The 24912-nt window shown below is 38.7% G+C and overlaps 5 protein-coding genes across 5 annotated transcripts; 4 read left to right on the top strand and 1 right to left on the bottom strand.

The window, feature by feature from the left end:
- Positions 1-1013: 1013 nt before the first annotated feature.
- Positions 1014-2410, top strand: LOC120114233. The gene is made up of 2 exons (XM_039135202.1): positions 1014-1233; positions 1607-2410. The coding sequence occupies exons 1-2, from the start codon at positions 1083-1085 to the stop codon at positions 2179-2181; spliced, it is 726 nt and encodes a 241-aa protein (XP_038991133.1). The 5' UTR covers positions 1014-1082; the 3' UTR covers positions 2182-2410.
- A 968-nt stretch (positions 2411-3378) lies between these two features.
- Positions 3379-4715, top strand: LOC120114223. The gene is made up of 3 exons (XM_039135194.1): positions 3379-3528; positions 3712-3898; positions 4003-4715. Exons 1-3 carry the CDS (start codon positions 3394-3396, stop codon positions 4614-4616), a joined length of 936 nt encoding a protein of 311 aa, XP_038991125.1. The 5' UTR covers positions 3379-3393; the 3' UTR covers positions 4617-4715.
- A 1093-nt stretch (positions 4716-5808) lies between these two features.
- Positions 5809-6880, bottom strand: LOC120218732. The gene is made up of 3 exons (XM_039215637.1): positions 6686-6880; positions 6379-6616; positions 5809-5844 (listed from the first exon to the last, which is right to left on the bottom strand). Exons 1-3 carry the CDS (start codon positions 6853-6855, stop codon positions 5809-5811), a joined length of 444 nt encoding a protein of 147 aa, XP_039071568.1. The 5' UTR covers positions 6856-6880.
- Positions 6881-11084: 4204 nt separating this feature from the next.
- On the top strand, positions 11085-24173 carry LOC120218713 (receptor-like protein 19). The gene is made up of 3 exons (XM_039215617.1): positions 11085-11231; positions 20953-21230; positions 23197-24173. The coding sequence occupies exon 3, from the start codon at positions 23304-23306 to the stop codon at positions 24171-24173; it is 870 nt and encodes a 289-aa protein (XP_039071548.1). The 5' UTR covers positions 11085-11231; positions 20953-21230; positions 23197-23303.
- LOC120218722 (receptor-like protein 53) lies at positions 20960-23275 on the top strand. Its single transcript, XM_039215626.1, has 3 exons — positions 20960-21140; positions 21298-23176; positions 23242-23275. The coding sequence occupies exons 1-3, from the start codon at positions 20960-20962 to the stop codon at positions 23273-23275; spliced, it is 2094 nt and encodes a 697-aa protein (XP_039071557.1).
- Positions 24174-24912: the final 739 nt, after the last annotated feature.

Raw genomic sequence — 24912 nt, 5'->3', positions numbered from 1 at the left:
ATTGGGTGCTTACCAGTGGAAGAAGTAATTTGAGATATGGCATTCAAGGAGAGTTCTTTTTTTTTCATTGGAAATGACAAAAAAGAGAAACTACCCAGTTTTTGAAGCACTTCAAGTATGCTAATTGAACAAAAATAGTTTGATTCTGACCTTTTTCATCTATGGGAATTCAGCTTTAGGCCATTCAAAAAAAAAAAAAAAAAGCAGTCTTCAAGGAGCACACTCTATCAAAGACTTTGATCACTTCCCCAAGTTGATGATTTTGTTTGTCTTTTTGTTGATTTCAAGAGCTCATCAATCTGTAATCTTCAGTTTCAGCTGATCCTTTCCATTGAAGTGAAGATCCAAGAAAAAAGGGAGGGAAAAAGAAGTTAACCATTTCCTTGAGCCTTGAGGCACCGGTTTTTTTTCCACTGGTTTTAAGGCAAAACGAAAGGTACTTTAATGATATACCTTGGCATCCAAAGGAAGTTTTTGCCCTGTGAAGCTTGTGGTTTACTCCACTTTAGGGAAACTTGAGTTGTTGAAATTGGATCTTTTTATTATTTTTTAACCTTTTATAGTAATAACACATCAGCTGCATTTTCTGTGTATGTTGCTCTCTTCTTGTTCTTTCTGGTTTGGGGGTCTTATTTTTCTTTTCTGATTCTACACTTTTTTTTTCGAGTTTATGTAACATTAATGGATTATGATTTGGGTGTTGCATGAAGGAAATTAGAGTCATATTCGAGTAAGAAAAGGGCTTACGAGGAAAGGGTTTAGCATTGTTTAAGGAAAGTTATGAACTGGTGTCTCTAAAGCCTGATCTGTTCAAGGATTTGTCTGGTTTTTTGACTATCAATGTCCAGTTTCTAGCAGATCAGTCATGTGATGCATCTGTTGTGAATGATGAATTTGTCTGCAATTTCATGAATTCTATGATCAAGATGTGCCCCTTTGTCTCCTTTGTTCTTATGTTGTGTTGGGTCTCCTTGTTATGTCCCAACTGTTGATTCTATCTGTTTATCAGATTCGGAGTCGCCTCAGCGAACTTTTATTTTTGATTCCGTGAGCATTATAATCTCGAATAAAGACTATTTATCATGGGGAAAAGATCGAATAGTCGCCGTCTTCAATACGAGAAGGATCAGTTGGGCTGTATCTGGGGATTGATCACTATGTTCGATTTCCGCCATGGTCGAATGACTCAGAGACTGCTTTCGGATCGAAGACGGGAGAATGAGGATGCAGCCGGTAAGTTCTCTTAAGGAATTTCAAAGCATTTTTCACTAGAAGTGGATTTTTGCTTTGTTTGAAGTTGCAAAAGTGATTTATAAGCGGCCTTTCGGATTGTCCATGTAGCATTTATAGATCTTTTGGCTCGTTCGGATCATTATATCTTGAATCTGTGCTTTTCTTTATATGTAGTTAGAAATTTGGTTTGAAGTTATCTTACTCGGACATAGTTGTGAATATCAGATTACGAATACACATCGGACATGTTCACATACCCATACACATCGGACATGTTCACATACCCATGTCCGAATAAGTGTTTCATCGAGGGAGCTGAAGAAAATGAAGAGTCGGAGCAACATTGGTTCTGAGCACTCTTTTAATTTTGCAGGTATGGGAAATTCAGGAAAAAAACTAGACATGTCAACTAGTTCGGGTGAAGGGAAGGCAAGGGCGACGGATACATGTAAGCCTAGTGTGAAGACACTCCTAGAAGAAGAAATGTCGAGTGAGCATGTTACTAAGAAAAAAGCAAATAATACTGAACATGAAGCAAAAGAGTTTGGTTCGGGGGAAGGAGACAACATAAGGAAGAACCGGAAAAGAAAAAACAAAACTCGCAAGAAAAGTTCCGGTATCAATCTGGATGACGATGCTGCCAAGAACTTGGCATTGGAAGTATCTTGTCAGCATAAAACCGAGAAACAACCTACAAACAGTCTTGATGTAGACAATCTTGTAGAGGAGTTTTGTCAGGAAATCGATAAAAAACGAAATAATTGCGTGAATCATGACCAGCCTGCCAAAGACCATGTGCAGCGAAGCCCCAAGAGTTATGGTTTTGAAGAAAGATTGAGTGAGGCTATCAAGTTCTTAGTAAGCCAGAAGCTTATCAACAGGAACCAATTTATGGAAGGTGGTAACTCCAAGCCTCGAAAGAAGTCATGGATGCACTTCAAGTTTTGAGTTTAGACGAGGAATTGTTTTTGAAACTTCTTCGAGATCCGAACTCATTGCTGGTGAAGTATGTTAAAGACTTGCCGGATGCTCGAGATGAAGAGTCTAAGCCTCTTGCCGGATCCAACTTTTCTCAGAAGGAGCCTGTTGGTTTAAAACAATCAAACGAACCTGTTAATAGAAAACAGCGGAATTTCTTTAGAAGAAGGTCCAAGTCTCAGGAAAGAGACTTATCGGATGGAAATAAGATTTCTGAAGGTTCCACTAGAATTGTAGTTTTGAAGCCTGCGCCGACAACATGCTCACAATCGCCTGAAACCGGAAGCAGCCATGGCTCGTTGCCGGAACCTAAGCACATCATCAGACATCAAGAGCCAAATGAGAAAGCTGGTTCCCACTTTCTTCTGGCTGAAATAAAAAGAAAGTGGAAACATGCAATGGGAAGAGAGCAGCATAGAATCCCCACCAATGAAATATCCAAAAGAGTTCCGGGTGAGCGGAGAAATCCGGGGGATGCCAGAGGATTTAAGGAATATATCACAATGAATTCTCCAACTAAAGATCATTTCTTTATTGAAAGAGTTGCCAAACCTTCCACTACTCTCAAAAGAGGAGAGAGGGCAAGAAAGCTAAAGGACTCCGAAATGAGTACAGATTGTGAGACTAATTTTTCCAGGCATTCGAACATATATATCGAGGCAAAGAAACATCTCTCCGAGATGCTAACAAATGGAGGCAACAGTGTGGATATTTCAAGCAGACAGGTCCCAAAAACCTTGGGGAGTATTCTCGGTCTCCCTGATTATAACTCTTCCCCTGTAGGCAGCCCTAGAAGGAGCTCGGAGCCTAGTTTTATAACTCCACCGACGAGATTTACTGGCTCTGACAAATTCCTGAAACTGGATGAAAACAATGAACTCAACAATGTCAGTCATACAACTCAAGCAGCTGAGGATCTGGAGATCCAGCTTTGCATTTCAGATAACAAAACCGATGATATAGTCCAAGGAGATGATATATTTTCAGATAAACTTGACACTTTTGTGAATGATAAGAGTGGGGATCAAAATGATCGTTCTACTAAAGATGAAACGACGAGTTGTGGAGGTATCATTTTGCATCTATTTAATTTATGATGCAATCATGAATATTGAGGTTTATTAATAGTTCATCTTCATAAACAATTATGCAGGTGCTGTGAGTACTGTTAAAGAAACGGAAATGATGGTTCAGGAAGAAACTAAGCTCTCAGATACCTCTTATGGGGCAAGTGACTCTTCAATTACTAGAGATGACAAAATTGTTGGTGTATCTGAAGTTCATAATGAAAAACAATATCCGGAATGTTCGAAACAGGTAGAGTAACGCCACTCGCTTGTGTATATATATTGTGATGTGATAAAGTAGTTCATAGTGACGAATATTCGCAATGCTCGAAAAATAGAGGCTCTTCTAATTATCTTGTCGCTGTTACGATTTGTTGTATGAACTGTATAAGTTACATCCCGCCCTACTGGTTTTCGTTTTTTCTATCTCCAGGAGTTGTCTGAAGAGGACCAACAGCCATTTTCTCCGTTAGCATCTCCATCAAATTCGCCAGTCGCCAAAAAGGTTGAAGGTCTAGAGAGTGTTAGAGATATACAGGAGCGGCCAAGTCCGGTATCTGTTCTTGAGCCAATATTCGCAGATGACGTTATCAGCCCTGCTAGCTTCAGATCAATTTCTGGTAGGCATTTGAGAAAAGCCTTATGTTCATTTCATATCCTGAATTTGTTTTCAACTTTGTTGTGCCACATTTAGGATAATGCCATTTTTTTTACCAATCCTCAGGTGAAACATCCATCCAACCGTTAAGAATTCGATTCGAAGAACATGGTTCTTCAGAAAACATCAGTAGTCGTTTTAAAACTTGTATGGATGACAAGGAAACGGTATTTGAGCATGTAAAGGCAGTGCTACAAGCCTCAAGTTTCGACTGGGACGAACTCTACATCAGGTCACTTTCTTCGGACCAGCTTCTTGACCCTTTGTTGCTCGATGAGGTAGAATACTTACCCAACCAACTTTGTCATGAAAAAAAACTGCTCTTTGACTGCATTAACGAAGTTCTCGTGGAGGTATGCGGGTATTATTTCGGTTCCCCCGGCATGTCATTTGTTAAAACTAACATCCGGCCTCTCCCGAACATGAAAAATACCATCGAAGAGATCTGGCAAAGAGTTTATTGGCACGTGTTCCCGATGCCACTGCCTCGTAGTTTGGACCAGGTAGTCAGAAAAGACTTGTCCAAGTCGGGAACATGGATGGATCTTCGACTCGATGCAGATTTTATCAGTATTGAGCTTGCTGAAGATATCCTTGACAACTTAGTCGAAGACACCATCACAAGCTACATAAATGTAAGCCCTGAACGTGAATATCATGCTGGAGGGCTAGAAGAGTGACATCAACTTGTGCAGGGCAGTTGACTCGGTTTTGTTCATACTTCATACGAATAATGCCTCTCTCCGAAGGTTGGAATGGGAGAAAAGCAAGCTAATCAAGTCCAACAAGCGAGAAGGGATTCATTTAACTCTCCCTTCCAAGTCTTTTTATCAGATGCAACGACTGCGTTTTTGTAATCTTGCCACGTTGAATAACCATCAACCTGGAGATCTTACTAGCGACTTCGAAGCTTATTGTTTCATGTGCAGAGATCCATTGCAAAGCCAACACCTGACTTCAGAGGCCTTTCTTGGTTTAGTTTAATCAATAACTACACTGCAGTGTCATTTCGAAAACTGCTAAATCTTAGTGATGGAGTTTATAGTGTTTAGTTTGCATTTGCTTGTGTGAATGGTGTCTTCTTTGATTGATTTCATCCACTCCTAGAGTTTGGCCAACTGTTTTTCTTCCTTTGAGTGTATATGTGTGGAATGATTGACTACTTTTATAGATTTCATATCCCTGATAATATATATATATATATATATATGCGTGTGTATGTATGTATCCATGTATGCACACGTAGAAGCTATGATTGCTGAAAATAATAACAGCGAACATGTAAAAAACCAAATATGAGGGTAAAAGCAGAACTATATAACTCAGCTCTTTTATTTTTTTAAGGCAAAAAGGCATAAGGTATCTTTACTTTTGAAAAAATCAATGTGGTCTTTGTATTTTTTTCTTCTCAATTTAGTTTTTTAACTTAGAAAATAAATTTAATGTGACCCATTGACCACTAACGTTTTTTCGTTGATGACTGTTACGGTGTTGACATGACAATTCACGGTACTAATATAATAATTAAGGTGATAGATTAACGCGATGACATAGTAGATTGACAAAATTAATAACGGGAGAAAGATTGTCATGTCAACATCATGGACTGTCACATCAGTATAATTTGTGAATTGATACGTCAGTACTATAACGGTCAAAGACGAAAAACGTTAGTCAAAAGACTACATTGTGTTTGTTTTCTGAGCTGGAGGATCACATTGAAAGAAAAAATAATACGAATACCATATTGATTTTTTTTGCAAAAATATAGGTACCTCTTATGCCTTTTTACGATCCTTTGACTACCTAAATAAGTCTGAATTTTGATATGTTACCTAACTCATCATCATGCCATCATGCCCACGTTGACAACTAAAATGCTGTCAAATGCCATGGGAAAGCATGGTCCTATCAAAGAACAACCCATGAATTTATTAGTAAATGTCAGCAACTAAACCCATAAAATTCATTAAGCATGGTCCTATAAAAGAACAACCACCCATGAATTTATTAGTAAATGGCAGCAACCAAACCCATAAAATTCAAGCCATTAATGGAAAAAAGGGCATCTGAAACGTTTTTCAAACAGAACCATTCATTTGGAACTTAATAAAGAACACCATTGAATTACCCAAGAGAAGCCAGGTCAAAATTTCACCTAATGCCATGCTCTAATGAACACCCCCGCCCCCAAGACACAAACAAGGGCATTTTCTCAAAAATGAGGACAAAGGGAAACACGAGGACCATTATAATGTAATTTCTCAAAAGAATCTTACACAGTACTAATACATTGATCTAAAGAACAAAAGCTTCAAAATTTCTTTCATATTTCCATTTGGGAAAAGTGTTTACAAGTCAATTAAATACACTAGAAAGTACATAACATTTTGCAACATTCAGGCACTTCAAGACAACAAGTTACTTCAGTTTTTTCTTTACCTGTAATTGTGAAGTCGGAGGACCGGCTCTCTTCCTAGAAAATGCACTGCTTCGGCTATCTAAATCCTCGTCACCGTCATCTTCTTCAACCAGATCTTTACAAGAAGGGGTAGTGGAGTTCTTGTTCTTGGACGCTTTTCTTTTTCCAGCACCCCACTTGGAAGATAGTTTTCTCGCAACCGGGTCATTAGAGAGTCCAACTTTCGATTGGCGCGGAACCTTTGCTCCGAGTCCAAGCCTGTTATAAGCCGATCAGAATGGTGCATGAACACAGAATACGGCTATGATAGAAGATAGTCACAGTGACCTTTCTGGCCGAGCTTCTGGTTCTACTTCCAATACTTCATCATGTTCAGATCCATTCATTTTATTTATCCATTCAGCAGCCTGTGTATCAGTCACGTCAATAATAAACCAATAAACCGGTCGATGGTTCCCGAAAAGAAAGAACAAACTGTGACTTCTAGACTCGAACATAACAGGAACTGCCAAGAGCACTAGATGCACTAGAACTTGTATATGGCACGAGACACTCGAGTGAAGCACAGTACGTGTAGTTAAGTTTTATAAGTTTGTTCCCTCTAAAATTTTATTTGTTCGCCCTCAGTATAAGATTCTGTGTCTGTCCCAGCCTATCGTCCTAGAGAAAGATTACATTATTAAATGCAATCTGCCGGAATGCAATGCCGAACTGCGACTAGGTGCATTAACAACACCGATCATGACACGATTATAACAAAGCTTTCTTCTTTTTCATTATGTTAATATCTACAAGTAGAAACTATGATCATTTCGTTTTGCAGTAAGCTATTTTATCCAACAATCATAATAACAGAATCCTCAATAAATACAGAAAATTATACATTCAGATTTCAGTATACAAATGGAAGAATAAAATAAAATAAAATCAACCCGTAAATAGATTGAACTAATTAAGAACAGTGTAGGACTTAAAGCCATAGCCTAAAGACTCTTAAAGTGGCATTTGGTTCACTGGAATGTTTCTGAGGGAATTGGAATCTGTGAAGGAATTGGAATCTGTTAGGAATTGGAATCCAATTTCATATTCTGTTTGGTAGGCAAGAAATTGAATTGGAATCCAATTCCATATTTTGTTTGGTTTGCAGACATGTCAGATGAATTTTATTTCAATAATATAAAATGACAATATTACCCTTCTTCTTTTTTACTTAATTTTAGTTTGTTTTATAAATTACATGTAGCAATATATTATAAATTTTTTTAAAAAATTAAATTTTAATTTTATTGATTGATTATTCATTTTAATAAATTATAAAAATCATGCTAATAAACATCATAAGTTAAAATCATCCCAATTAGGGATGGTCATGGGTCAGGTTTTTGGTCCACCTGACCCGACCCGAGAACAAAGGAACCTCCATCCGAGACCCGATCCGACCAAAATAAAGTTTCAAATTCAGCCATAAACAATTCAGCCATAAACAGACTTCTATAAACCCCGCAAGAACATCATGATAGTATCAAATTCCACTAAATTTTTGATACCGCAACAGCACCTTACTCTAGTTCAAGCATTCCTAAGTGAACGCTGAGATCGAGCTTAGAATCATTATCTACTCTAATTATTAAGTCCTAGAATAGAATGCACTAAAACTCTAGCAAATAACGAAAAATAGGTAATTAACTAATCAATCCAATTGCGACCCAACTCCCATTTCATCACTTTAAAACCTCCCTTAAACCCATTTTGCCTAAAGAATCAGGTCAATAGCATCTTCTAAAAGATCCAGCACTTCAAATTCCATCCGATCTTCAACCAAAGCCTAGATCCTAAGTTCAAAACTGGCCCCAACATACTGAATATCTCATAGGGAACCCCCCCCCCCAAAATCTAAATTAATACTCAGGAAAGATACCCTAAAATTATAGCACTTAAATTCCCTATTTAAACAACATAGCATTGTCCACCATTTAGTTCCTTCCTGATTCATTTTTCCATCATTAAAAGATCAAAGTTTGACAGCAAATTAATATACATAAACTATAAATTTGAGGAAACAAAAACATCATAATGTACTATCCTTAAGAACCCATCAACAAAAACAAACATCCCATTGAAATTTGACCTTATCCTTTAAGACCCATTCTAAAAATTTAAATCAAACGGATATTCAATAACAGAATTGCCCATATTTCACCATAAAAATTAAAACAAAATACATAAAAAAGTATAAAGAAAGATGAAAGGAACTTGAATTGGAAACTAACCTTTTAAAACAAATCAGATCCTGGGGTTTCAACGAAGCTAACTAAACTACAGCCTTTCACTTTTTATTTATTTTTTTAAGTTTCTCCAGGGTTATTTTTCGTCTTATTTACCAAACACGTAGTTTACCTTACATATATTTATCACCAGATCAGCAATATACTCATTTTCCTTAAACTTGGGTCATAATTAAAACTTAATTGCCCATAACATTGCTGACTAATTATGTGTTGCCGTGCATGTGAATATGTACAAGTAGGATGGCAATTTAAATCGAATATGATAGACTCCGATTCGACTCGGTTCAATAAAAATAAATTTTTTAAAAGAATTTTGGGTTTGGGTAAGATCTTGTAGAATGTAAAAAAAATCAATTTCGAGTCGAAACTGAATTTGAGGTTAAAAAACTCTGACCCGACTCATCCCAAATAATTTTAACTATATTATACTATATATTAACTTATTAACAAAAATATCACCACATATATAATGTTTAGGATTTTATTTTCATTTTACTTCTCTTCCCCTTTCCTTTCTGCTACAAACTTCAATTGAAGGCTTGGATTTCGATCCACCTTCCCATTCTTCTTCATCATCTTCTTCTTCTTTGAATGTATGTTTCCATTTCATCCACGCATTCTCGTTGAAGTTGAACCTCAATTGGAACACGACCTCTTTTTGCATGCAAAGACAAAGGTTGACGGAATTGTACCGAGAAGAAAACCCTCCAAATCACCATGGTCATATATGGCTCGTATGTCACCCTCCCCATTGGCTCGTATGGCTCGTATATGGCTCGTATGTCACCCTCGTATGTCACCCCGTATGTCGCCTGGATTGCATGGCGTCCTACAAGATCGCCTGGATTGCATGGCGTCCTATGGCGATCACTGTTGAATTCACCCCATTCCAGCAATTAATCTGGGATGTGCACCATATCGTGAAAAAAAAAATTCGAGAACATTATCTCGTGAATTCACCCAACTTGGGTCATAATTAAAACTTAATTGCCCAGAACATTGCTGACTAATTATGTGTTGCCGTGCATGTGAATATGTACAAGTAGGATGGCAATTTAAATCGAATATGATAGACTCCGATTCGACTCGGTTCAATAAAAATAAATTTTTTAAAAGAATTTCGGGTTTGGGTAAGATCTTGTAGAATGTAAAAAAAAATCAATTTCGAGTCGAAACTGAATTTGAGGTTAAAAAACTCTGACCCGACTCATCCCAAATAATTTTAACTATATTATACTATATATTAACTTATTAACAAAAATATCACCACATATATAATGTTTAGGATTTTATTTTCATTTTACTTCTCTTCCCCTTTCCTTTCTGCTACAAACTTCAATTGAAGGCTTGGGTTTCGATCCACCTTCCCATTCTTCTTCATCATCTTCTTCTTCTTTGAATGTATGTTTCCATTTCATCCACGCATTCTCGTTGAAGTTGAACATCAATTGGAACACGACCTCTTTTTGCATGCAAAGACAAAGGTTGAAGGAATTGAACCGAGAAGAAAACCCTCCAAATCACCATGGTCATGGCTTTTCCAAGGCGATGAATTCCTTCAAGAACCCAATTCTTCCGATTTCGGATCCGCCAATAGACAAGGAAGAAGAAAAAGAAAGACTTCCCTAAAGAGGAGTTGATAAGCTTTTCGAAGGATCCGCCATAACCAAAAGAGGAGCCTACACCGTCATCCATTACATGACTTGCATTGGTTTGTACCCTTTCCCCACTTGTTTGTTCTTCATTTTCTTTTTAGTTACCTGGTCGCTACGTTAGTGAAATGCAGCCCTCGAATTTCATTGGTTCGCTTTGTTAGAAAATAGTCTGTATTTTCTGTACATGTGGTCAGAGGCGTTTGTATTTCTGTATATATGGACATAGGTGTTTGTCTTTCTCTGGGATTCTCTTTCAGCTGCTCTATGTATTGATGGGAAAAGATCATGGTTTCCCATTTAACTGCACTTTTCTTCTGTTTGGATCTGCCATACTCTATGATTCATTTTCTTTTATCTCTATCCAAATATATATATATATATAATGCATAAAACAATACAAATTCGGTGTCATTGAAAAAGAACAAAAGGTGTTTGTTTTTCTATATGGACAGTCACACATGCAGGTTGTTGTAACAACAAAGGTCTCTTTCTACGAGAATACCTACTTCAATATACCCTATGACCGGACAGAAGTCAACAAAAGTATGCTAGGACCTAAAGCAAAGTGTGAAACAAGGACATATTAAAGCAAAGTTTATGAATAGAAAATTCATGCCCTCAGAATAAACTATGGAAAAAGATTCTTTTCCAAGTATTCAAAATAATGGAGGGGAGGGGTCTAACAATGAGGATTTGTCTATAAATAATTTGTCTGGGAACAGTCTTCCTTCACAGCCATAGCCAGCAGACATGAAGGCTCTTCCTTTCCTAGTTTCACTCTCCTCTCTCTTTTCTCTTGTGTTTTCCATTTCCCTATCTCAAGCTGATCTCCAAAAGCAATATTGCCTTGATGACCAGAGATCTCCTCTGTTGCAACTGCAGCTGGATCTTTACTATGCCCCAAATTTTACTTTCTCTTCCAAATTTGATGTAACCCCCTAGACCCGGCCTATGCGTTTCGACTAAATCTAGTGGATCACATTATGATTATTAAAGACATTTTTCGAAACCGTTATTCCATCAATATAAAATCACATTATAAATAACATGAAATTATAAACAAATTATACTATCAAAATCCAACTCGTAAATATAGTACCAATAAATAATAATTTAATTTAAAACATGTCTTCAAATTCAATATCACAATAAACTGAGCAGTATTAGCAAAAGAGTTATCATTATAAAATCCGATATTTTAAAATAAGATCCATGTCACCAAAATAAAGTCAACTTGCCAGATAAAAACATTACAATTTGATTTACTTCAAGAGATATGTTGATCCTCCAAGTGCTCGAACCAAGGTATCTAACCAATAGTATCTGAAAGGGGAAAACATTTTCAAAAGGTGAGCTAGGCTCAGTGTGTCCCAACATTTCCATAAAATCACAATAGGTACAAATCATAGTCCAGTAATCTCACAAATTCGTAAAAGAGTTTAACTTTTTGAAAATCATAGTTTAAACCCTTTTCTGGTACACCATCAGTAGTTCCCAAAAGTATTTTCCATATAGCTTACTTTATGCACATAGCAAAAAGAAAGCCGACTTAAGGATAGGCTATGAAGCTTGTATCCTTAAGCCCAAGTCAATAAGTCCATATAGCTTACCCTAAGCACACAGCAAAGGAAAGCCGACCTAATGAAACATCTTGGGGCCCTCAAGAGTCACATTAGGCCCAGTTAGCTTGATCATAGCTATTCCATCGTATTTCAATTCCAAAATTCAATTGCACCGTGACATAAATTCCATAAATCCAAAAACATGGTAATCATATACCATTTCAAAACAAAAATTAGATAGCAGCCATATTCCATAAATTGTCACATTAAATTGGTGCATCCATAAAACAATAGCCAATGAATTCGGTGTACCACATATTAAAACCAATAAAACAGTTCAATAATAAGTAGGGAACACACCTCGACAATAGGTTCAAATAACAAATTTACTGATTGCTGGTTTCACCACGCTCTGCTACAATTTTCGAACGGGTGAATACTGGCACACGTGGTTTAACTGATCTAGAAGAGCTGGGTCGAGCTGTCGAACGATCCGGATAGTCTCTTGTACCTTCAAACAATAATAATCTATCAGTCCCAAATCCTATTTAATTGTTCAAAGCTAGTCTTCTTAAGTATATAAGCATTTTTCGAGTTTGACTATCAATTTGGGGTATTTTGAGTCTGAATTTGGCCAAACGGATTGCGGAAACGGAATCAGGACATCGAAAAATATAAAGTATGACTTTTCAGAAATTTAGATTCTTGGTCAAAGTCAAAGTCAACCACTTTGACCGTAGATTTGGAGACCTTCGGGTTTGAATTTGGCGAAACGAACTGCGGAAATGGATTTGGCACGTCGAAAACTATCAGGATAGGTATACTCGGAAAAGATTTACGGTCGTTTAAGGGTCGGACAAAGCCATTTTAAGTTTTAGTCAAAGAAAGTCAACGGTCAACGGTCACGGTCAACAGTCAATGGTCAACGGTCAACGGTCGGGTCGGGTCAACCCGGTTCAGACCGGTCAAACCGGTTCGAACCGGTCAAACCGGTTCAAAACTGGTCAAACCGGTTTTCCAGTAGCTCACTCTCCCTACGGCGGCGCGTGCGGCGCGTGAACAGTGCCACGGTGTCGGAAAATTCCCGGAAAAATTTCTAAAAATTATTTTGAGCGATTTCGAGATACTTACAACGATCGGTTCAAATTTTTGAACGGCGGAGAGCTCGTATTTCAACTCGGCCGAATCTTTGACTGCTCCACCTCCTCACGCGCCGCCGTCGACGGCGAACAAGGTTGACACCGGCGGACTCGCAACGACACAAGGAACACGATGGTGCAGGAGGTGTCGTAAACGGAACAACGATCGGCGGTGAATTTAAGTTTTTCCCGGCGATAGAGCTAAAAAAAACAACGATGCTTTGACTGAAAATTCCCGACGTTTGGCAGCGTTTCACTTCAATTAATTTGAAGGGTTTGTTCCTCGCTTGATGATGAACACAACGGTGGTTTCAATTTTACGATTGGACGTCGAACGGCGTCGGAATCGGACTTGGAAGTAAGGGTACGAGAGAAGGAAAAATGGAGCAAATTCTCAATTGTGTTTTCTGATTTACAATGAGAAACCACGCTTAAATTATAAGCCTACACTCCTTGGAGGAATTCAGGGTTTGGTCCCTGAATTTCCTTCAACTTATAAAATGGCCTATAACTTTTCATAAATTTTAGTTCAGTCATTAAATTTCACCATTTTTCACAATTAACGTCCAATTTCAATTAAATATTATTTTGTAAATATTCGGGTTGTTACAATTCTCCCCCTCTACAAGAAATTTCGTCCTCGAAATTTACCTTATGAGAATAGTTGAGGAAACTGAGCCTCCATTGACTCCAATGTCTCCCAAGTAGCTTCTGAGGGGCCTCGATTACTCCACTGAACTTTGACCATTGGAATTCGCCTATTCCGAAGAACTCTTTCATTTCTTTCTAAAATCTGAATGGGCTCCTCCTCATATGACAAATCCGGTCTCAGCTCTACTTCTTCAACCTGAATAATGTGACCTGGATCTGGACGGTATCGCCTTAACATAGACACATGAAAAACATCATGAATACGACTGAGGTGGGAAGGCAACTCAAGCTGATAAGCAACAGGTCCAACTTTCTTCAGAATACGATACGGCCCAATAAATCGTGGACTCAATTTACCCTTACGCCCGAATCTCAATACTTTCTTCCACGGTGAAACTTTTAGGAAGACCTTATCACCAACCTCAAATTGTATATCTTTCCTTCTCTGATCTGCATAAGACTTCTGCCTATCAAATGCCTCTTTCAAACGGTCACGTATCAATCTGACTGTGTCCTCCGTCTCTCGCACTAACTCAGGTCCCAACGTTTTCCTATCACGCAACTCAGTCCAACAGATCGGAGTGCGACATTTACGCCCATAGAGTGCTTCATAGGGTGCCATACGAATGCTGGTCTGATAACTGTTATTGTAAGCAAATTCAGCCAAAGGCAAAAATTTCTCCCAGCTACCATGAAAATCGATTACGCAACCCCGCAACATATCCTCAAGTATCCGAATCACTCTCTCAGATTGACCATCAGTTTGTGGGTGAAAGGATGTGCTATAATCCAATCTTGTTCCCAAAGCCGTATGTAGCGCCTTCCAAAATCTCGAAGTAAATCTCGGATCTCGATCAGAAATAATAGACAATGGAACACCATGCAATCTGACAATCTCTGAAGTATACAATCTTGCCAGCTTGTCCAAAGTATAATTTACTCGCACAGGAATGAAGTGAGCTGACTTTGTAAGTCTGTCAACAATCACCCAAACTGAATCTTTTTTCGAAGGAGTCATAGGCAAGCTAGTAACAAAATCCATAGTAATACGCTCCCATTTCCATTCAGGAATCTTAATAGGCTGTAACAAACCTGATGGATGTTGATGTTCTGCCTTAACTTGTTGACAAGTCAAACACCTCGCTACAAAATTTGAGATGTCCTTCTTCATGCCGATCCAATGATACCTCTCTCTCAAATTCCGATACATCTTATCTCCACCGGGGTGCATAGCATATGGACTACTATGAGACTCAGTAAGGATAGTCTGTCTCAAATCAGCATCATCAGGCACACAATACTGACCTTTGAAGCATAGAACTTCATCCCGGTCAAGGGCGTAATCTGAGCTTGTCCCCTGCTCTACTTGCTCAAAGATGGGAAGCAAGGACCTATCAAAGGGCTGCTTAGCCTTGATCTCATCAACCAAGGTCGGCTTAACTTGCAATTCTGCTAACAAAGTGCCATCATCATATAAATTCATCCTGGCCATTAAAGATCTCAACTCCGATACCGTCTTTCGACTCAAAGCATCCGCTACAATGTTAGCTTTACCAGGGTGATAATCAATCACACAATCATAATCCTTCAGAAGCTCTAGCCAGCGCCGTTGTCTCAAATTAAGCTCCTTCTGGGTCAGGAGATACTTTAAGCTCTTATGATCCGTGAAAATATAACACTTCTCTCCATAAAGATAGTGTCTCCAAATCTTCAAGGCAAAAATCACTGCTGCTAACTCCAAATCGTGAGTAGGATAATTACACTCATGAGGTCGCAGCTGACGGGATGCATAAGCCACCACTTTACCTTCCTGCATTAAAACACAGCCAAGTCCTGAGTGTGAAGCATCACTATACACTGTAAAATCCTTCCCGGACTCTGGTTGAATCAACACCGGTGCTTGAGTCAAAACCGCCTTTAATTTCTCAAAGCTCTCCTGTTGTGCCTCGCCCCAGTCAAACGGCACATTCTTCCTTAACAACTTTGTCAAAGGAGAAGCAATGATCGAGAAGCCCTCAACAAAACGTCGATAATAACCAGCCAAGCCCAAGAAACTGCAGATCTCAGATACGTTCTTAGGTCGTTTCCAATTCATAATAGCCTCTATCTTGCTGGGATCGACCTGAACACCTCGCGCTGAAATAATATGCCCCAGAAACGACACTTCTTGAAGCCAAAATTCACACTTGCTTAGTTTGGCATATAGACGATGCTCTCTCAAAGTTCGCAGAACGATCTTCAAATGCTCGTCATGCTCTGCCTCAGTACGAGAATAGATCAGAATATCGTCAATGAAGACCACCACAAATTGATCCAAATATGGTCGGAACACCCGATTCATCAAATCCATGAAAGCTGCAGGAGCGTTCGTCAAACCAAAAGGCATCACTAAGAATTCATAATGACCATATCTAGTGCGAATAGCCGTTTTTGCAATATCTGATCCTTTAACTTTCAATTGATAATACCCCGAACAAAGATCAATCTTAGAGAATACAGTAGCTCCTCGCAATTGATCAAATAAATCATCAATCCTGGGTAGTGGGTATTTATTCTTGACCGTCATCTTGTTCAATTTCCGATAGTCAATACATAATCTTAGCGACCCATCCTTCTTTTTCACGAACATAACTGGAGCTCCCCATGGTGAAGTACTATGTCGGATAAATCCTCGATCGAATAATTCTTACAATTGGACTTTCAACTCTTTAAGTTCCCTTGGAGCCATACGATAAGGTGCCATAGAAATAGGTGACGATCTCGGATAAGTCTCAATCTCGAACTCTACCTCTCTATCAGGAGGTAACCCAGGCAACTCCTCATGAAAAACATCAGGAAACTCGCTAACTGTACAAATCTCCTCGATCGTGGACAATGCACCCTTGGTGTTCAAAATACAAGCAATGAAGGTCTCATATCCCTTCCGGATCATACGATCAATTTCCATCGCTGAAACTATATTGGAGAGATAACCACGCCGTTCACCAATTAACACAATAGTCTGACCATCTGAATTTTTCAGAGTAGCCCGCTTGTATTCGCAATCCAACTTTACCTTGTGTTTATTCAACCAATACATTCCAAGAATTAGATCGAACTCCTCTAAAGGAAGCTCCATAAGATCAGCGAGAAAAATTTCTCCCTGAACCTCGAGAGGACAACGCCGGAATACTTTATTCAGTAATACCGCTTGTCCTACTAGACTTGTAACTGTAACAGTATTTTCAGTGTTCTCGATCGGAATCTGAAGGTTTCGAGATACTGAGCTTGATACATAGGAGTGAGTGGAACCATTGTCCAATAATGCAAAGTATGGGGTAGAATAAATAGTAAATGTACCTGCAATAACCTCAGGCTCATCTCTGTCATCACGACGTCTAGTTGCATAAACCAAAGCTGGCTGTCTAGCCTCAGAAGCTGTTGGCCCTCAATTTTGCTGAGGTCGGGCTCTACTGACTGTCTTGGATGCTGATCCTCGAGTCTTTCATTGACTACGATCTCTAATTGGGGTCTGTACTGTAGTCTGCGAACGCACAGGAGTTTGGGTAGTGGTCTGCTCAAACGAAACTAACTGAGGACAATCCCTCCGATAATGACCACTAGATCCACACTGATAGTAAAGACCCATCTTCTTACGACACTCTCCTGAGTGCTGTTTACCACAATACTCACAAAGAGGCCCATTATAATACGACGAGGAACCGCCTCGACTGACAGCTAAAGGTGAGGATGCTGCAGGCCTGAAACGTGTATTGCTTCTCTGAGGGGCTGAAGTACGAGTCCTCTTTCCGGACTGTGCTGATGACTCCATCGGGCCTGAAAATTTCTTAGATCGATCTTGATCAACACGCTCTCTACCAGAAGCTAAAACCTCCACCTCTTCCGCATCTTTGGCTCTGCCCACAAGCACATCAAATATCTCATCCTGATGGGTTACAACTTGCCTACGCAGCTCGTATCTGAGTCCAAGGGAAAATTTACGACATCGATCTCTCTCCGTAGGTACCATACTGAATCCATACTTCAGCAATTTCAGGAACTCGATCTCATATTCAGAAACAGTCATGTCTCCCTGAACCAGGTCTTGAAACTGTTGTCGTCTCTGAGCTAAGTAGCGCTCTCCCAGAAAACGACTCCGAAAGTGATCCTTAAAGAAATTCCAGGTCAAACGATCGGCAGGAACACTACTGGTCACTGACTCCCACCAAGTGTAGGCATTACCATCTAACATTGCTACAACACCCAGATATCTCTTAGTTGAGTCCAAACCCAACTGATCCATGCGTCTCTCTGTATCCTGGAGCCAATCCTCAGCTTCAGTAGGAGCTCCACCAATCTGTCCCCCAAAAGTTCTAACTCCATTGGCAATCAACGTCTGTGAAATAGGAACCTCAGATACAACACCAGTAGCTCTAACTGCTCCCTGTATTAACTGCAGAAACTGTCTACTAAAATTCTCATCCAATGCAACTCCAGTAGACTCTGACTCAATATCGGTCGCTCCTATGATCGGTGTAGTCATGCCAATACCATCGGTAGGTGGCATATTCGTTGGTGTCGTAGGAGCAGGATCACCTATTGGAGGTGGGGGATCTACTCGTATCTCATCAATCGGATCTGCAAATCTAGCTACTCGACCTCGTCCACGACTAGTTCGACGACCACGTCTAGCACTCATTTTGGTAGATCTCGAGATTACTACAGAAGATAAACTTAAGGTTAGATAAGTACTTGGAGTCTCGAACATAGTTAAAATCTTAATAACTTTGTGACATGGCCTTAGTAACTCGTTTTGTAAAATATTTCAAAACTGTATTTTCAATGTGGACTCATACACAATCCGAGGGTTAAAAACCAAAAGCTCTGATACCAATAAATGTAACCCCCTAGACCCGGCCTATGCGTTTCGACTAAATCTAGTAGATCACATTATGATTATTAAACATTTTTCGAAACCGTTATTCCATCAATATAAAATCACATTATAAATAACATGAAATTATAAACAAATTATACTATCAAAATCCAACTCGTAAATATAGTACCAATAAATAATAATTTAATTTAAAACATGTCTTCAAATTCAATATCACAATAAACCGAGCAGTATTAGCAAAAGAGTTATCATTATAAAATCTGATATTTTAAAATAAGATCCATGTCACCAAAATAAAGTCAACTTGCCAGATAAAAACATTACAATTTGATTTACTTCAAGAGATATGTTGATCCTCCAAGTGCTCGAACCAAGGTATCTAACCAATAGTATCTGAAAGGGGAAAACATTTTCAAAAGGTGAGCTAGGCTCAGTGTGTCCCAACATTTCCATAAAATCACAATAGGTACAAATCATAGTCCAGTAATCTCACAAATTCGTAAAAGAGTTTAACTTTTTGAAAATCATAGTTTAAACCCTTTTCTGGTACACCATCAGTAGTTCCCAAAAGTATTTTCCATATAACTTACTTTATGCAAATAGCAAAAAGAAAGCCGACTTAAGGATAGGCTATGAAGCTTGTATCCTTAAGCCCAAGTCAATAAGTCCATATAGCTTACCCTAAGCACACAACAAAGGAAAGCCGACCTAATAAAACATCTTGGGGCCCTCAAGAGTCACATTAGGCCCAGTTAGCTTGATCAGAGCTATTCCATCGTATTTCAATTCCAAAATTCAATTGCACCGTGACATAAATTCCATAAATCCAAAAACATGGTAATCATATACCATTTCAAAACAAAAATTAGATAGCAGCCATATTCCATAAATTGTCACATTAAATTGGTGCATCCATAAAACAATAGCCAATGAATTCGGTGTACCACATATTAAAACCAATAAAACAGTTCAATAATAAGTAGGGAACACACCTCGACAATAGGTTCAAATAGCAAATTTACTGATTGCTGGTTTCACCACGCTCTGCTACAATTTTCGAACGGGTGAATACTGGCACACGTGGTTTAACTGATCTAGAAGAGCTGGGTCGAGCTGTCGAACGATCCGGAGAGTCTCTTGTACCTTCAAACAATAATAATCTATCAGTCCCAAATCCTATTTAATTGTTCAAAGCTAGTCTTCTTAAGTATATAAGCATTTTTCGAGTTTGACTATCAACTTGGGGTATTTCGAGTCTGAATTTGGCCAAACGGAATCAGGACATCGAAAAATATAAAGTATGACTTTTCGGAAATTTAGATTCTTGGTCAAAGTCAAAGTCAACCACTTTGACCGTTGATTTGGAGACCTTCGGGTTTGAATTTGGCGAAACGAACTGCGGAAATGGATTTGGCACGTCGAAAACTATCAGGATAGGTATACTCGGAAAAGATTTACGATCGTTTAAGGGTCGGTCAAAGCCATTTTAAGTTTTAGTCAAAGAAAGTCAACGGTCAACGGTCACGGTCAACGGTCAACGGTCGGGTCGGGTCAACGGTCGGGTCGGGTCAACAGTCGGGTCGGGTCAACCCGGTTCAGACCGGTCAAACCGGTTCAGACCGGTCAAACCGGTCAAACCGGTTCAGACCGGTCAAACCGGTTCAAAACTGGTCAAACCGGTTTTCCAGCAGCTCACTCTCCCTGCGGCGGCGCGTGCGGCGCGTGAACAGTGCCACGGTGTCGGAAAATTCCCGAAAAAATTTCTAAAAATTATTTTGAGCGATTTCGAGATACTTACAACGATCGGTTCAAATTTTTGAACGGCGGAGAGCTCGTATTTCAACTCGGCCGAATCTTTGACTGCTCCACCTCCTCACGCGCCGTTGTCGACGGCGAACAAGGTTGACACCGGCGAACTCGCAACGACACAAGGAACACGATGGTGCAGGAGGTGTCGTAAACGGAACAACGATCGGCGGTGAATTTAAGTTTTTCCCGGCGATAGAGCTAAAAAAAACAACGATGCTTTGACTGAAAATTCCCGACGTTTGGAAGCGTTTCACTTCAATTAATTTGAAGGGTTTGTTCCTCGCTTGATGATGAACACAACGGTGGTTTCAATTTTACGATTGGACGTCGAACGGCGTCGGAATCGGACTTGGAAGTAAGGGTACGAGAGAAGGAAAAATGGAGCAAATTCTCAATTGTGTTTTCTGATTTACAATGAGAAACCACGCTTAAATTATAAGCCTACACTCCTTGGAGGAATTCAGGGCTTGGTCCCTGAATTTCCTTCAACTTATAAAATGGCCTATAACTTTTCATAAATTTTAGTTCAGTCATTAAATTTCACCAATTTTCACAATTAACGTCCAATTTCAATTAAATATTATTTTATAAATATTCGGGTTGTTACATTTGAGCTTTGGGATGTCAACACTGATTGTTGCTATTGGGAAGGAGTTACATGTGATGCTTCTGGTCATGTCATTGGACTTGATCTTAGTTACAAAAACCTTTCAGGCAGCTTTCACTCCATTTTCGATCTCCATCATCTTCAACGCCTTAACCTTGCTGGAAACAACTTCAACACCACTCTGCTTTCGTATGGGTTTGATAAACTCCAAAATCTAACTCATCTCAACCTTTCAAGCTCATGTTTCCATGGCCAAATTCCAGTGGAGATCTCGTTCTTAACAAGGTTAGTTTCTCTTGATCTGTCTTACACAAAAACTGTTATTATTATGATCCACCTAATCTGAAACTAGAGAAACCAAACTTCAAGACATTGATCAAGAATTTGAGGAATCTCAGAGAGCTCCATTTGGATGGAGTGGACATTTCATTTCAAAGCAGTGAATGGTGTGAAACTATTTCTTCTGTACTTTCCAACCTGCAAGTGTTGAGTCTGTCAAGTTGTGGTTTAAAAGGTCCATTATGTTCTTCACTGTCAAGACTTTCTGTTCTTTCCAAACTTGTCCTTAACCATAATCTAATCTCTTCTTTACCTCCAAATTTCTTGGAAATTTCCTCTCGTCTGGTTTCTCTCAGTTTGCGAAATTGCGATTTAAGTGGGTCTTTACCAACTGAAATCCTCTCATTGCCAAAAATTCAAGGAATTGACCTTTCATATAATGAGCAACTGATGGGTCAGTTGCCAGAATTTCCATCAAACAGTGCTTTACGGATTTTGTCTCTTTCTGGTTCAAATTTCAGTGGGAAACTTCCTGAATCAATAGGCAACCTTAAGTTCTTGACAGATTTAACTCTTAGTCGTTGTAATATTTTGGGATCCATTCCATCATCAATTGCAAATCTTAGTCGCTTGGTTATCCTGGATCTATCAGGTAACAATCTCAGTGGTTTAATCCCTCCATTTCATAGATTTGGAGTTCCAAATCTTGCATATCTATATTTGGATGGGAACAGGCTTTCTGGATCAATAAATTCTTCTTTGTTTACCCTTCCATCATTGCGGATCTTGTCTCTCGGAGAAAACCAATTGATTGGAAAAATTGACGAGTTTCCTGATGCTTCGTCTTCATTGATTGAGGAATTATATTTAGGAAATAATGATTTAGCAGGAAAAATCCCAAATTCAATCCTTCAACTCCCAAGGCTTGAATGGCTTTCTATTGAGGGTAATGACTTTAGTTCCTGGAAGCTTCCCTTGTTTGTTCAACTCAAGAATTTAAGGGTTCTCGATTTATCGGATATAAGCTTGTTAATTGAAAGTAACAACAGATGTTTTACTTTTCCCAAATTAGAGATACTATGGCTAAGGTCATGCAACCTTACTGAATTTCCAGAATTCATCAAAACACAAGATAAGCTGACCATCCTAGATCTTTCTAACAACCATATCCATGGTGTTGTGCCTAATTGGTTGTGGAAGAACACTCTTTCTCATGTAAACCTTTCTTTTAATCCCATTGATTTTTCAAACCAGCTTGCTTTGACTGATGCAAACTTCTCTTTGCCAAATCTGAGGGGATTATGTCTGGACTCCTGTAACCTAAGTGCATTTCCAGAGTTCTTAAGGAGTCTAGAAAACTTGGAAGAACTCAGCCTTTCGAATAACCAAATAAGTGGTGCAATACCAAACTGGGTGTGGAAGAAAAGTTTAGTTCATATGCATCTTTCTAATAACCATCTCTCATCTTTGGACCAACATTTACCGGACCGGATTTCAACTCCTTTGCAAGCCTCTTTACTTCGACCTATTTGTGAAATGAGTCATCTACGCACTTTCGTTGCATCTCATAACAATTTGAGTGGCTCCATTCCAAATTGCATAGGCAATATGAGTGCTCTCATGTTCTTGGACCTACAAGGAAATAACTTCAGTGGAATCTTACCAGAATTTTCAAAAGCAACCCAACTAATGTTTCTCGAAGTCGGTGAGAATACATTAGAAGGGACGTTGCCAAGATCACTGGAGAAATGCACTGAGCTTCGAGTTTTGGATGTGGGAAACAACATGCTGCGTGATACATTCCCATTTTGGTTGGAGAAATTGCCTTCCTTAAAGTTTGTAATATTGCGGGAAAACAGATTTTATGGTCAAATTAGACAGTTCAAAAACAAAATTGCTTTCCCAGCTTTGGATGTGCTGGACATTGCTTCTAACGAGTTTTCTGGAGAATTGTCCATCGACTTCCTTCAAGCCACTCAATTAAGGTCGCTCAGAATTGGTGGGAATAAATTGGAAGGGAAGCTGCCAAGATCACTAGCCACTTGCTCTAAACTTGAGGTTCTGGATGTCAGAAACAACATGATTCATGATACATTCCCGTTTTGGTTGGCAAAGTTGCCTTCCTTGAAGGTACTCGTTCTACGAGCAAACAGGTTTTATGGTCCAATTACAGAATTTGGTGCTAAAAGTGATTTTCTAAAGCTACGCATATTGGACATTGCTTCCAATAATTTTTCAGGTGACTTGTCCATTGAATTTCTGCAATGTTTGAAGGCAATGATGCAGATGAGTAATGATAAAAAAGCTAAGTTGGAGTACATTGGAGGGGAATACTATGAAGACTCTATTAAAATTGTCAACAAAGGGATGGAACTGTTCTATAAGAAAGTCTTGACCACTCTTACTTGTCTTGACATTTCCAGAAATAGTTTCCATGGAAGAATACCAGAGGAAATACAAATACTCAGTGCACTCAAAGTGCTAAACTTGTCCCATAATAGTTTCTCTGGCGAAATCCCATCAAGACTTGACAATCTAAAAGAGCTTGAGTCTTTGGATCTCTCACTCAACAAGCTCTCGGGGAAGATTCGTCCACAGCTTACAGGTCTAACTTTCCTGGCAGCATTGAACTTGTCTTACAACCAACTTGAAGGGAGCATACCACAAAGCAACCAATTCATTACATTTTCAAACAATTCTTACATTGGGAACCCAAAACTATGTGGGCCGCCATTGTCAAGGAAATGCAATGAAGCTGGTCTTCCAAGGGAAGAAGTAAAAGATTCATGGTTAGATGCAATGTCTACATGGCAAATTGTTTTGACAGGCTATGGTAGTGGTTTGGTCGCTGGGATATGTATCGGATTTACAGTGCTGAATGAGTGGGGAAACAAATGGGTTCACAAGTTCAAAAACCATGGGAAAAGAAGAAAAAGAAGATCTAGGTGACTCAAACTCAATTATGATTCATGTTTCGAAATCAGAGGTAAGTATTTCCTTTAGAAACTATAATCTTTCTAATTAGAACAGATAGCTGTTACAAACTATGATATACACTGTTCCTTAGCTGGTTTTTTTTCGATCTTGACAGTTAGGAGGTACTTGAAACTGTCCCAAGCTCAAGTGAAGATCGTTCGTTATCTTTGAAGACTTCTGTTACCTATTCCATGGAAAAGGAAGAGCAGACTGTAAGATTTTGACACCCAATGAAGAGGATTACAAAATGATATCAGTTTAATAAGAGAATGGAAAAGAGAAAGATTGCCTAATGGACTTCCTTATTCATTCTTTCTTGGGGTCTAATTAAGGAACAAAGAAGAAAGAAAGGAAAATTCATTTTCCTCTTATTTGTGATAATTCAAGTTAATCCTTTGTATAATTATAGATATTTTTTTAATTTTTTTTACTTTTAGTAATTTTTAATATTACTTTAATATTTATTTAAATCAAGATTCAATACGAGTTTAAGGACCACTCCGACATAAATTTTTCATCATAGCTAACCAAAAACATAAACATTCAGGGAAAAATATAGAGTGTTGTTTTGTTGAGCCTCTCGGTTATCAAAAGTTAAAAAATGGTCACATAACTATTTATTATGTTCTAAACTCGTCTTTTTATGTTAAAATTTGACAATATTCTGAATTGAACGTTAACTTGTTGACTGTAGTATGATTAAATTTAATTA

Source organism: Hibiscus syriacus, unplaced genomic scaffold (genome assembly GCF_006381635.1).
Source record: "Hibiscus syriacus cultivar Baekdansim isolate YM2019G1 unplaced genomic scaffold, ASM638163v2 tig00000778_pilon, whole genome shotgun sequence".
Classification (NCBI taxonomy): Eukaryota; Viridiplantae; Streptophyta; class Magnoliopsida; order Malvales; family Malvaceae; genus Hibiscus; species Hibiscus syriacus.
The sequence above is the reverse complement of the archived record's forward strand: the minus strand, read 5'-3'. Positions and strand labels throughout refer to the sequence as shown.